Source organism: Camelina sativa, chromosome 17 (genome assembly GCF_000633955.1).
Source record: "Camelina sativa cultivar DH55 chromosome 17, Cs, whole genome shotgun sequence".
NCBI classification, from domain to species: Eukaryota; Viridiplantae; Streptophyta; class Magnoliopsida; order Brassicales; family Brassicaceae; genus Camelina; species Camelina sativa.
In genome coordinates, this window is record NC_025701.1 from 21,664,232 (window position 1) to 21,675,047 (window position 10,816).

The 10,816-nt window shown below is 38.2% G+C and overlaps 1 protein-coding gene and 1 long non-coding RNA gene across 4 annotated transcripts; one reads left to right on the forward strand and one right to left on the reverse strand.

Annotated features, from left to right (window-relative positions):
* LOC104757825 lies at positions 945–3,619 on the forward strand. Of its 3 annotated transcripts, XR_762529.2 has the most exons (4): positions 963–2,448; positions 2,839–2,900; positions 3,080–3,265; positions 3,429–3,617. It is a non-coding gene; the product is annotated as an uncharacterized LOC104757825 (long non-coding RNA). The 3 variants fall into 3 exon arrangements; XR_762528.2 differs by having other exon boundaries at positions 945–2,448; positions 2,567–3,265; positions 3,429–3,619; XR_762527.2 differs by having other exon boundaries at positions 975–2,448; positions 2,839–3,265; positions 3,429–3,616.
* On the reverse strand, positions 9,229–10,471 carry LOC104757826 (14-3-3-like protein GF14 omicron). Its single transcript, XM_019239375.1, has 5 exons — positions 10,167–10,471; positions 9,988–10,075; positions 9,765–9,874; positions 9,527–9,672; positions 9,229–9,419 (listed from the first exon to the last, which is right to left on the reverse strand). Exons 1-5 carry the CDS (start codon positions 10,469–10,471, stop codon positions 9,355–9,357), a joined length of 714 nt encoding a protein of 237 aa, XP_019094920.1. The 3' UTR covers positions 9,229–9,354.

Consider the following 10,816-nt stretch of genomic DNA (forward strand, 5'->3'; position numbering starts at 1 on the left):
GTAGGTTAACATATATAATTTTTTTTTTGTCATCTGATTTTATATTAGAAACTGATCAGAGATTACATCTGTTGAAAACAAAAAAGTGAAAAACATCTAAATCACCTAACACTAAACACAAACAAGGGAAACATAAGCCGGCAAGTTACACACTTCCAGAGACTTAGGGTGTGAATGGTTGCAGTGGTTAAGGTGTGAATGGTTGCAGCGTTTGAGGCAGATAAATCCGTTTGCAGACTGAACCGCTTTTTATTTATCATTCAGCAAATGTAGTCCGCAGTGGTATGGTCTAAATAAAGCAGAGACAAAACCGGAGCAGACCAACTGCGAACCGCTTTTGCATACAAATAAAGTTAGTCCACAACAGTCTGTTGTCTACTTTAAAAATGGAGCGGTCCAGACCGCAGACGGATTTGGCCGTTCTGACTGTAGTTACCATTCAAACCCTTAATGTTAACATATTTATTTGGTTTTTATCATGTAAACGTTTTTTAAATATGTAAATAAAAATAAATGTAGGATCAAAAGCTCGAAACATTGGTGGTTGGGTTTGGTGGTTGGGTGTCGTGTCGCCCTAAACAATGGCACCCCTTTTCTCTAGTTATTGGCTAACTGAGATTTTAAGTCATCTCAGTTTGATAGAGGACAGAGTCGTGACGTTTCCATATCAACACAATAGGACGCAGGACGACACATAAGTTTTCATATAAATGTTAAAAATAAAAAATAAAACAAAAGTACACAAAAAAAAAAAAGAGTGATAAATTATAAATGAGGTATCCTTCGCCAACTCAAAACCTTGTCGCAAGAAGAAAAGTCTTTTCGGTACCAAAGAAGTGTATGTCTTCTAACTTCTCCACTTCATTAGTTCTACAAGAGTTATGATGCTATGCATATTAAATTTTATGAAAATAGGTCAAAAATAAAAGAATATAAGAAAAGTGTAAAGCTCAGGATTCTCTTGATACATAACATTCCCTTCTTTGGGCTCAGAAGTCTCTTGTTCATTTAGAGTGTCTACTTTATCGAACGTTGGAGCTTTAGTGTAGGGAAACCTCTCCCTCTTAGCAAGAGTCGTACCTGTTTAGTACTCTTTTAACCTTGGTTTGGAAAATATCTATCAAGAGTAACCTGTTTCTGTCGAAAGTTTTCTAGGGTTCTTTATCGATCTGTTCTTCTGTAAAGGGTTTGGGTAAAATCCTTCTGTTCTTGAGCTCAGTTCGGTTTACCTTGTTGTTTCCCTTCTGGTTGATGTCTTCGAGATTAGATAAAGCTATGAAAGGGATGTCTTTGGAGGAAGAAGAGGATGTCCCATTTAACATGCCAGATCTACCAGAGTTCTGTTCAAGCGAGAAAAATGTTCTTAGTCTGATGGGTAGGGTCCTGAACCCAGCTTGTCAATCGGTCTCCAACTTGGTCAGAGATCTCCCAAGAAAATGGCAGCTTTACCACAGAGTAAGAGGAGTGGCCTTATCGAAAGAGAGTTTTCAGTTCGTTTTCCAGTATGAGCATGATTTGGAAAGGGTTTTGGAGAAGAGGGTCCATTCATTCAACGAATGGTCGATTGTGATTGATAGATGGGTGGACACTACAAGAAATTAGGACATTGGTAGCAGATCACAGTAGCACTAATTCAACAACTGCTACTAAAAGTGTCAAAATTGAATGTCCAATTATACGATAGCATTAAATTCGTGCTAGGAAAAAATTTCATTATCCCGGGAAAAAAAATCGCTACTATAGTTGAAAATTTGTTTTGGAGGCAATACACTAACCCAAATTTTTTGTTTTTCATGACGAGAGAAAAAAACAATCCTTTTTCGTCTTAAGTCTTAAAAAGAAAAAAGTTCTTCCTCTCATCCATTGTCCCTCTTTCCATTAACCCTAAATCTTAAAATTCCCAAAAATAAATGTTCAAGCCGACAAATTCTTCTCACACAAATCCTAAGGCTTCTCCTTCTTCCCAAATTCCTCTATCTCTCTCTGTTTTTCTCTCTCTATCTCTTTTGAAGAATATGAATTCGGCATCTTTAGATGAAGTTGAGATCTGCTGGAGCAAGAGAACCCAAACTTCCCGTCGAAGCTCCTTCCTCTTCGGGTATCACAATCGACCTTCCAGACAAAACCACCAACGACGCTTCCGCTTCCCTCCGATTCAAATTCTGGATCTGAGATTGATTATGACTCTAAGCGAGCTTGGTGGTGGTGGGTTTGAGACCAAAGATTTCTCTAATTAATGATATCTAAAATCTTCTTTCTCTTTTAGTTTACTTTGGATTTTTATCCTGCGAACGCTTAGTATCAGCGGCTAGAGACGGCGATTTATAGGAAGCCAAGTAGTCACCCTCGGTGTATCAAGATCTTGGTTTCGGACTAGATACCAAGTGTTCCCATCTGTTGGAGCTTGTTGAAGAATAATAAATCCTCAATTGCTGATTTTGATCCAAGGTAAAAAAAGTGTTTTTTTTTTTGTTTTTTAAGTTAAGATATTTAGGTGAAGTTAGTTTTTTTTCTGGGATCTCATTGTAGATTGTTAGGTTTGCTAGTTCGCATATTACCAAATCAGTGACTCTTGGTTCCAAATTCGTTTTGGTGGTCATAGTCTTCTTTAGTCATGGTTTGGTTCTTAGCGAGTAAGAATCTCTTTCCAATCTTCTCTGTTTTCTCTCTTGTGGTTATGTGGTTTCTGTTTTTCTCTCTTGAGTTCTTCGCAGATAAGTGATATCTTTTGGTGTGAAGAAACGTTGCAGATCTTAAGAAAACAAATACTTTTGGCAGATACAGATTTAGCTTACCAATGTTTGATACAGATTTGTGTTCTTTGGATGTGTTTTGTAGTGTTCTTCACAAAGTGGTCAACAGAGCAGACGATGGTGGAATCACACCTCTTCATAATGAATGTAGAGATTCTCTAATTGAAAAAATTAATTCTGTAGTTTTGTTTTCGCTTTGGCGCTTTGGTTATACATTGTAGGTGTTGGGGGTACGCAACTCTCCATTATGCTTCATGTGGTGGAAACACGCAGTGTTTTGTTTCATTTGGATCATATATGAATTCATTTGGCATTTGTTTTCACAGCTATTGATCGATAAGGGGGCCTGTTTTAGCTGCCATGAACTCCAACGAGTTTGTTCTTCTCTCTATTTCTCCGCCTGTAAGATGGCTGCAAGATTGGAAGCCAAAAACACATTTGCTTTGAAGTCCGAGATTGAATAGCTACAACAAGAGAGGGATCGATTTCAAAGGATGGTGATTGGAAACCAGGTTTGTAAACACTTTAAATCCATTTTCTTGTTCTTCATATCTCTTGTTTAATCCTTTGTAACATTTGCGAGTTCACCAACCTTAGGAAAGTAAGAGTTTTACCATTGCTTATAACCGATTCAATTATATTATGCTGACACTCTTTTATTTTTTCCACTTACAGTTACTATAAGGTGATATGCTGATGGTATGAGTGGAGATCTACTAGGGCTGCTTTGGTCTCTTTATTACTTGGTTTGGTGAAGAAATGTACTTGCCTTCTTTTTCTTTATGACTTTGTTGGTGATTCAATCATTTGTATCTTTTGGGTATTTGATAGAATGATTCTATGTAAAATGTATGTTTTATAAATTTAATGTAATATTAATTTTATTTATGAATCAATTTGCAATTTATATTTTATGCACTATAGGTTTCAAATAATTGAAATATAGAACATAATAATATACATTACAACAGCATTATCAAAATGAACAAAACAATATTTTACAGCACGAAATGTTTGCTATAAAAAAAAACATAATAGCACGAACTAAGCGCTAGTTAATAATATTAAATAGCGGAGTATTAGCGCTATAATAGGTCAATCTACCATAGCGCGTAAAAACTGCTATGGTAGGAGGGGGGTCTACTATAGCTCCTCATTATACAGCGTTTTCAAATGCGCTACGAAAGCCCTTTAGTAGCATTTTCTGTGTGCTAGTAATGTCCATATTTCTTGTAGTGGGAGAATCCACCAAAGGATTATCTTCAGTTCTTACCGGTGTGGGTTCAAATCAGGAATATCCCGGTGAATCACTACACGATGCAGGCTATTACAGCTTTGGGAGAAATCATTGGTCAGGTACTAGAAGTGGCTTTTGACCCGGATCAGCCACAAATTAATGACTTCGTCAGAGTAAAGATCAAGTTTGATGTCTCTAGACCACTTCGTCGATCAAAAGTGGTCAATTTCAAGGGAGGACCGGCTACAATCTTCTTTGATTTTGAAAGAATTCAGAAGAGGTGTTTCACTTGTCAAAGACTCACTCATGAGCAAGGTAACTGTCCGGTCAAAATGAAAGATTTGATTGACCAGAAAGAAGCTAGAAATTTAAAGAAGAAGAAAGAAGTGGTCACACCCTCGCGGATAATCCCTGTTTCAGATCCTTTATTTGGAGTTTTAAGGGATGATCAAGTCGGGATTGACCCTATCACAGGAAGGCCGAGGATGGCAGCTGAAGTTATCAAGGAAATGAGAAAATATATGAGAGGATCAGAAGGAGCAGAAAGGATGGAAAAGATTGACAAGATCAAATCCTCTCTAGAGGATCTGAAGAATGATCCTTTGAGAGCGAAGTTAATCCTTAGGCTGGAACCTCTTCCTTTGATTTCGACTGATGTTAACAAACAAAAAGGAATTGTTTTTGGTTACTCAAGTGAGGCGGTCCAAGCTGAAGATTCAGCTAAAGAGTTACCTGTTTGGAGCTTCAGCAATGTTTCTAACCGCTTGGGAAGAGACACAAACATGGAAGCAGTTACCAAGTTTACTCAATCGGATGGAGGGGAGCGAGATGGGCTTTATGGTTCTTCTTTGTATTATCAGAATAGTCCTACGGTCTTCAACGCGGGTCTCTCAGAAGCCGGTTGCTCCGGGAATATTTTGAAAAAGACTAAACAAAGAAGAAGACCATATAAAGCTCAGAGAAAGAAAAATGAAGTCATTGTCTTTGGTGAAGGAAAAAAGTTTGAAACGGAGACATGCCCAAAGAGAAAAGCTGCGGATGAGGCTGAGTCTACATCAAAAGCCGCTAAGCGCAAAACCAAAGAGATAGCCCCAAAGGAGGGGCTGTCCAAGTGTTAATGAGCATGATAAGTTGGAATTGCCAGGGACTGGGACGGTTTCAGGATCTGACAATTCCTTGTCTCAAGGAGATGCGTAAAGAACATTTCCCTGAGATTCTGTTCTTAATGGAAACAAAGAATAATAGTAATGTAGTAGTTGATGTACAAAGCTGGTTGGGTTATGATCGTGTTTTTACCGTAAATCCAGTTGGTCTAAGCGGTGGTTTAGCGTTGTTTTGGAAGGAGGGAGTCACCTTGGATATAAAGTTTTTTGATAAGAACCTGATTGACTTCCATGTACAGTTCGATGCAGTGGACTACTATGTCTCATGTGTCTATGGGCATCCAGTGTTGAGCGAAAGAGTTAAAGTCTGGGAAAGGATAACAAGAATTTGAATCCAAAGAATTGAGGCTTGGTGTATGATGGGAGATTTTAATGAAATCTTGCATAATGGTGAGAAGCTTGGAGGGCCAAAGAGAGGAGACGCTTCGTTTTTACCTTTCAAGGACATGATTGGAAGTTGTCAAATGGCCGAGCTACCTAGTTATGGGAATGGTTTCACATGGGGAGGAGCTAGAGGATCTTTGTGGATTCAAAGCAAGTTAGACAGGTGTTTTGGGAACAAGGAATGGTTCAAAAAATTCCCTGTATCCAATCAAACTTTTATGGAGAAGAGAGGATCAGACCATCGACCTGTGTTGGTTAAGCTATCATCAGTAAAGGAGCCGTACAGAGGTAATTTTCGTTTTGACAAACGGTTTTTCAACAAACCTAATGTTAAACATGCTATTGCTCTGGCTTGGAACTCTTCGAACATCAGAAGGAATGGAGTGGTATCGGAAAGGTTGATAAACTGCAGAAAAGCTCTTCGTAAGTGGAAAAAGGAGAACAACACAAATGCTCTTTCAAAGATATCTCAGCTTCAAATCAGCTGATAAGAACACAAAGTTCTTTCATGCCTCTGTTAAAGCGAATAGGAGGAAAATAAGATTGGATACACTGGTTGATGTGAATGGAAATACTCAGAAATCAGAGGCTTCTAAAGGAGCAGTAGCAGTTGCTTATTTCCAAGATCTCTTTTCATCTTCTAATCCCGATTCGTTGGTTGAGATTTTTCATGATTTCCAACCCAGAGTCACAGAAGAGATGAATGAGCAACTCTGCAAGTTGGTATCTAAGGAGGAGGTGAAAGAAGCTGTTTTTGCAATCAAACCATCAAGTGCACCTGGTGCTGATGGTTTTACAGGGTTCTTCTTCCAAAAATATTGGGGAATCATCGGGAATCAAGTCACCTCAGAAATTCAGAGCTTCTTTGTTTCGGGTCTTTTTCCAGAAGAATGGAACTATACACATATATGCTTATTACCGAAGAAAGAGAACCCGGATCATATGTCAGATTTAAGGCCAATAAGTCTCTGCTTTGTGTTGTATAAGATCATCTCTAAAATTCTTATCAGGAGCCTTAAACCCTTATTACAAGACATTGTCTCTCCTAATCAAACAGCCTTTGTTCCTGATAGGCTCATCTCTGATAACATTCTGATAGCGCATGAACTAGTTCATGGCTTAAAGACAGATAAGTCTATATCTAAGGAGTTTCTGGCTATCAAATCTGACATGTCTAAAGCCTTTGACAGAGTAGAATGGATTTATCTCGAGAAGTTACTGGGAGCCTTAGGTTTTGGTCATAAATGGATCCAATGGATCATGAGGTGCGTCACTACAGTCACATATGCAGTTTTGATCAACGACCAACCATTTGGAATGATAAAGCCGAGAAGAGGTTTGAGACAGGGTGATCCCTTATCTTCGTTTCTCTTCGTTTTATGCACTGAAGGTCTTACACATCTCATGAACAAAGCTGAAGCAAATGGCCTAATAAATGGAATACAATTCTCGCCGTGTGGACCTTCAATTCATCATCTGCTCTTCGCAGATGATAGCTTGTTTCTGTGTAAGGCGGATTCCCACCAATGTGGAGCTCTAAAGAGTGTTCTAACAGTTTATGGTGATGCTTCTGGGCAGAGAATGAATGTACTCAAATCTTCGATTACTTTTGGAGACAAAGTGGATGAAGGAAAAAAGAAGGAACTTCAAGATCTTTTAGGCATCTTTGATGAGGGTGGAGCAGCCAAGTATCTGGGACTTCCTGAATGTTTCAGTGGTTCCAAAGTTCAGATGCTGGATTACATCAAAGAAAGACTAAAAACCAGATTTTCAGGTTGGTTTGCTAGATCTTTGTCTCTGGGAGGAAAAGAAATCTTACTTAAAGCTGTTGCAATGGCAACGCCTGTGTATGCCATGTCTTGTTTCAAGTTGCCAAAAACAACAATTTCCAACCTCACAAGCGCAATGTCAGATTTCTGGTGGAACGCTATTGAACACAGAAGGAAAATTCATTGGGTGAGTTGGGAAAAGATTGTCCAAAGAAAATGGAGGTTTATGTTTTAAAGACCTAGAAAATTTCAATCAAGCTCTCCTTGCTAAGCAGGCATGGAGAATCCTGCAAGAACCCAACTGCCTTTTTGCTCAAGTCATTAAGAGTAGATATTTTGCTGATGATGAGTTTTTAGGGGCAGGGATTGGTGATTGACCTTCTTTCGGTTGGCGAAGCATTGTGCATGGCAGAGAACTTTTGGAAAAGGGTTTGAAAAAGAAGATTGGTAATGGAAAATCCATTCGACTATGGTGGGATCCTTGGATTTTTGATAATGGCTGGCGAGCACCTTACAGAAAAAACTCTCTCTTTGACTGGGAACTGCGTGTGGAGGATCTAATCGACACTAACACAAGAAGTTGGAATTTTGAGGCTTTGGATTTTAACTTCTTGCCCAATGATATTTGCTGCATTAAAAATCAGAAACCAGTAACAGGTAAAGATGATTATTGGTGCTGGAAGCACACAAAAAGTGGAGAGTACACTGTCAAGTCAGGTTACTGGCTAGCTAGCACTTTGAAGAACCCATAGTTACTAAACGAAGTCACAATGCTTCCATCCCTGAATGGCATTAAATATATGGTTTGGTCTCTTCAAACTGTTCCTAAGATCAAAGCATTTATGTGGAGAGCTGTCAGTGATGCTTTGCCTGTAACCAATCTGATATCCAAAAGAGGAATTAAGATGGATCCTAGGTGTCAGGTTTGCGGGAACGAAGAGGAATCTATTAACCATGTTTTGTTCACCTGCACCCTTGCAAGACAGATCTGGGCTTTATCAAACTTCCCACATCCTCCAGATGGGTTTGATGAACTCTCTGTTCACTCAAACTTCCACTATCTTTATAGAATGGCAAAGATGGCAATCATTCCCATTGAGACCAGAAGATTATTCCCATGGATTCTGTGGAGATTGTGGAAGAACAGAAACTCCTTCTTTTTTGAAGCAAAGATGTTTGATCCCCTTGATACAGTCAAAAAAATCAGAGAGGATGCAGATCTTTGGAGTTTGTCGCAACAGGTTGACAACGATTTGGACCTGGAGGAAGAAGCAGAGGAAAAAAGTAATGCAGCAAAATGGAAACCACCACCTCCTGGTTGGTTAAAGTGCAACATAGGTGTCTCAAGGTATAAAAAGAAAAACCCTTTCTCAGGTGGAGCTTGGGTCCTTAGAGATGAAATCGGAACCGTGCTTCTTCATAGTAGAAAAGCTTTTGTGGGCAATTTGACTTCAGATGATGCAGCCTTTCAAAGTTTCATGTGGTCTGTCGAAAGCATGATAAGCCATAGACAATCGAAAATCATCTTTGCTTTTGATTCCATTGAACTGATCGGAGGAATCTTAAGACCAAAAGCTTGGCCATCCTATGCGCATCAACAATCAGATATGCTTCTGCTATTGGCTAGAATATAAGAATGGAGGGTTTTTTTAGAGAAGCCTTGTTCAAAAAGGGGAGCTTCTCTCATAGCTCAAAGTCTTCCTGATCATGCCTTAGTGCAATCTTATGTAGCCATTGGGTTCCCCTTCTGGCTACAGGAACTCTTTGAGGATGAGAGACCTTCTTCCTCTCTTTAAACTTTTGTTTCTTTCTCCCTTAGTGGCTAAAGCTTTAAGAGCCTATTTTTAGAGGGTTAAGTTGATTTTGTTAAATCACTTTTCCTTAGTAACTTTTGATCAGTCTATAAAGTTACATATTGTAATCCTTTGTTAAATCACTTTTCCTTAGTAACTTTTGATCAGTCTATAAAGTTACATATTGTAATCCTTTCTTTTAATGAATGGAAAAACCAGATGACAAAAAAAAAAAAAAAGTGTAAAGCTTTTCCTTTAGATTAAATTTAGTTTTATAATATTTACCACGTCTTGTGGGTTGTGGCCTTTAGATTGTTCACCTGCAAGACAAAAAAAAAAGTATATAATAAAGCATTCATTCAATGCAAGTACTATAAAGTTCTAAAGAGATGTTGTATCTCGTGTGTTGTTTATTATTACTACTTACCTATTTCCTCTAGATCAGAGGTCCATAAAGTGAGGTTATCTCTGAGAAGCTGCATGATAAGTGTGCTGTCCTTGTATGAATCTTCGTTAAGACTGTCCAGCTCAGCAATTGCCTCATCAAACGCCCGCTTCGCCAAATGACATGCTCTAAGCGATTCAAGAAAATTTTCAAAACATTTTAGAACTTGGATATATGTAGTTTTAGCCTATTAAGTTACTTGCTCTTAACGGGACAATACCGTTCTGGAGAATTCAAGATCTCGTAGTAGAAGACAGAAAAGTTGAGAGCTAAGCCGAGTCTTATTGGATGTGTTGAAGATAATTCCGAGCTAGCCGAAGTCGTAGCAGCCTATATTATAAAAAAAAAAAAAAAAAAAAAAAAAAAAAAAAAAAAAAAAAAAANAGCTTTCTTTCCTAGCAATTAAGCTAATTTGATCAAGAGAAAAGAAATGGTAAACATACTTCATACGCCTTGAGTGATAGCTCGGCAGCTTCCTCGCGATCAGTACCAGACCTAAACTCAGCCAAGTATCTGAAATAATCTCCTTTCCTAGACAAAAAATAATCCAAAAAAACAATTCAAGTGTGTGTCATATATATAATCTCTTGTTGTGAGTTTAATTCAAGAAATAGAGACCGACATCTTGTAGTAGAAAACAGTGGATTCTCCCGAGGTTGAGGATGGGACAAGATGTTTATCGATGACAGCCAAAATATCGTAACAGATCACGGAGAGTTCATCTTCAACCTTTGTCCTGTAATCCTTAATCCTTTTTGCATTCTGTTCGTTTCCTCTCGATTCTTCTTTCTGCTCAATCGAAGAAAGGATCCTCCAGGACGCTCTCCTAGCACCAATCACATTCTTGTAACCAACAGATAAAAGATTCCTCTCTTCAATTGTGAGCTCCACATGAAGAGCTGCAACTTTCTTCATTGCTTCAACCATATCTGTTTACAACAACAACACGTGTTCTAAGAATCGATACCACATCATACAGAAATAATTTGAGTATTATTGAATCAAAGAATAAACAAACTATGAGGTTACTAGAGTCATCATCATAGTTTTACAATTAACCCCGGTGATAATATCGAATAAGATCGGAAACAAATCGATGCTAACAACACTAATTAATAACCTCATGAATCTTTTTAAATAAAAATTTCGAAGTAGCCGTAACAGAATAATTACTACATGTTCCGACAGAGTAATAAAGCAGAGAGATCTAGGGAACAGAGTTTTAACTTTTAAGGGCTTACTTAAAGAAATTTCAAACAAAAGTTAAAAAGA

Bases quoted from the DNA above. Each gene is read 5' to 3' on its own strand.
- LOC104757826 (XM_019239375.1), bottom strand. From the start codon at position 10,471: ATGGTTGAAGCAATGAAGAAAGTTGCAGCTCTTCATGTGGAGCTCACA. The intron at 9,673-9,764 runs GTATTGTCCCGT...TGAATCGCTTAG, and splicing joins ATCTTGAATTCTCCAGAACG to AGCATGTCATTTGGCGAAGC. The intron at 9,420-9,526 runs GTAAGTAGTAAT...TTTGTCTTGCAG, and splicing joins CTCTGATCTAGAGGAAATAG to GTGAACAATCTAAAGGCCAC.